The sequence below is a fragment of the Eimeria mitis genome, genomic scaffold, assembly GCF_000499745.2.
Source record: "Eimeria mitis Houghton genomic scaffold, Emh_scaff2576, whole genome shotgun sequence".
NCBI classification, from domain to species: Eukaryota; Apicomplexa; class Conoidasida; order Eucoccidiorida; family Eimeriidae; genus Eimeria; species Eimeria mitis.
The window spans coordinates 6,492-7,412 of record NW_013570917.1 but is presented as its reverse complement, the minus strand read 5'-3'; the positions used below and the strand labels follow the sequence as shown (position 1 = coordinate 7,412).

Genomic DNA, 921 nt, shown 5'->3' with positions numbered 1-921 from the left:
ACGAATGCTCATTTGCAATTTTCTTGTTTTGTTTATTTAAAAAAAATATACTGAAGGAAGATGAACACGACCCCTTCGCGGTCTTGGGCATATTTAAAGGGTCCGTCATTCTCTTCTTTTTCTTTATTTCTCTTTACTCTTGTGCTTTATCGTTTTCTTTTTGTTGTTCTTTTATTGTGCTTGCTTACCTTCACCATTTATTTCTTTCTGGCTGTCTCTGCTGCTGTGCGCCTCCGTGGTCCGGTCAGCGGGCCTCTTTAGCAGTGACGGTGTAGTGTGGGTAGGAGTGCAGAACTAAGCGAAGATGGAAGTATTAATATATAAAGAGATAAATAAACAACTGAACACTTAATCATTATCTTTGTCCGGTCTTACACTCCTCGTTGCTTGGGTTGCTTCTCCTTTTCTATCTGTACGTAGCGCCTTCCAGCAGCAGCAGCAGAGCTCAGCAGCAGAAGCAGCACCCAGCAGCAGCAGCACCCAAAGGGATGAGCCCTTGCGTGTATTTGCTGCTGCGTTGGTTCAGTTACGTTCAGGTTGCACACGCCTTGCAGCAGCGCTACATGCTCGAGGCTGCAGGCAGCCGGGGTGTATGGGGTCTAGACGACTTCCACTTTCTCACTTTCCTTTGGGGCGCCGGCCAGCTCTCTGAACAGCAGATAATTGAGCCTGCTCAGGTAGAACCCTAAACCCTTTTATGTTTGTTGTTTATTTACTTTTATGTTTATTGTTTATCTTCTCTCCTTTTTTCTCGTGAATCAATGCTCTTGTGTATAGTGTTCTTCTGCCTGTCTAGGCTCTTTTGCGTATTCGTATGCAGCCGCCAGATGCAGAAAAAGACCCTTGCTGGTACACCGATCTGTCCATACATGTTCATAAGTTTATTATATGCCATGTGTAATAACGTTGTGGAGACGACCC

General features: G+C 44.8%; 1 protein-coding gene across 1 annotated transcript in view; it reads left to right on the top strand.

Moving 5' to 3' along the window:
- Positions 1–488: 488 nt before the first annotated feature.
- The window catches only part of EMH_0055780 (Protein phosphatase 2A activator, regulatory subunit 4, related), a gene marked incomplete at both ends in the record, with an annotated part of 1,738 nt that continues 1,305 nt past the window's right edge, over positions 489–921 (top strand). Inside the window, one exon of the mRNA XM_013497272.1 lies at positions 489–677. Within this exon, the coding sequence (XP_013352726.1) occupies positions 489–677 (189 nt within the window). The remainder of the gene's footprint in view (positions 678–921) is intronic.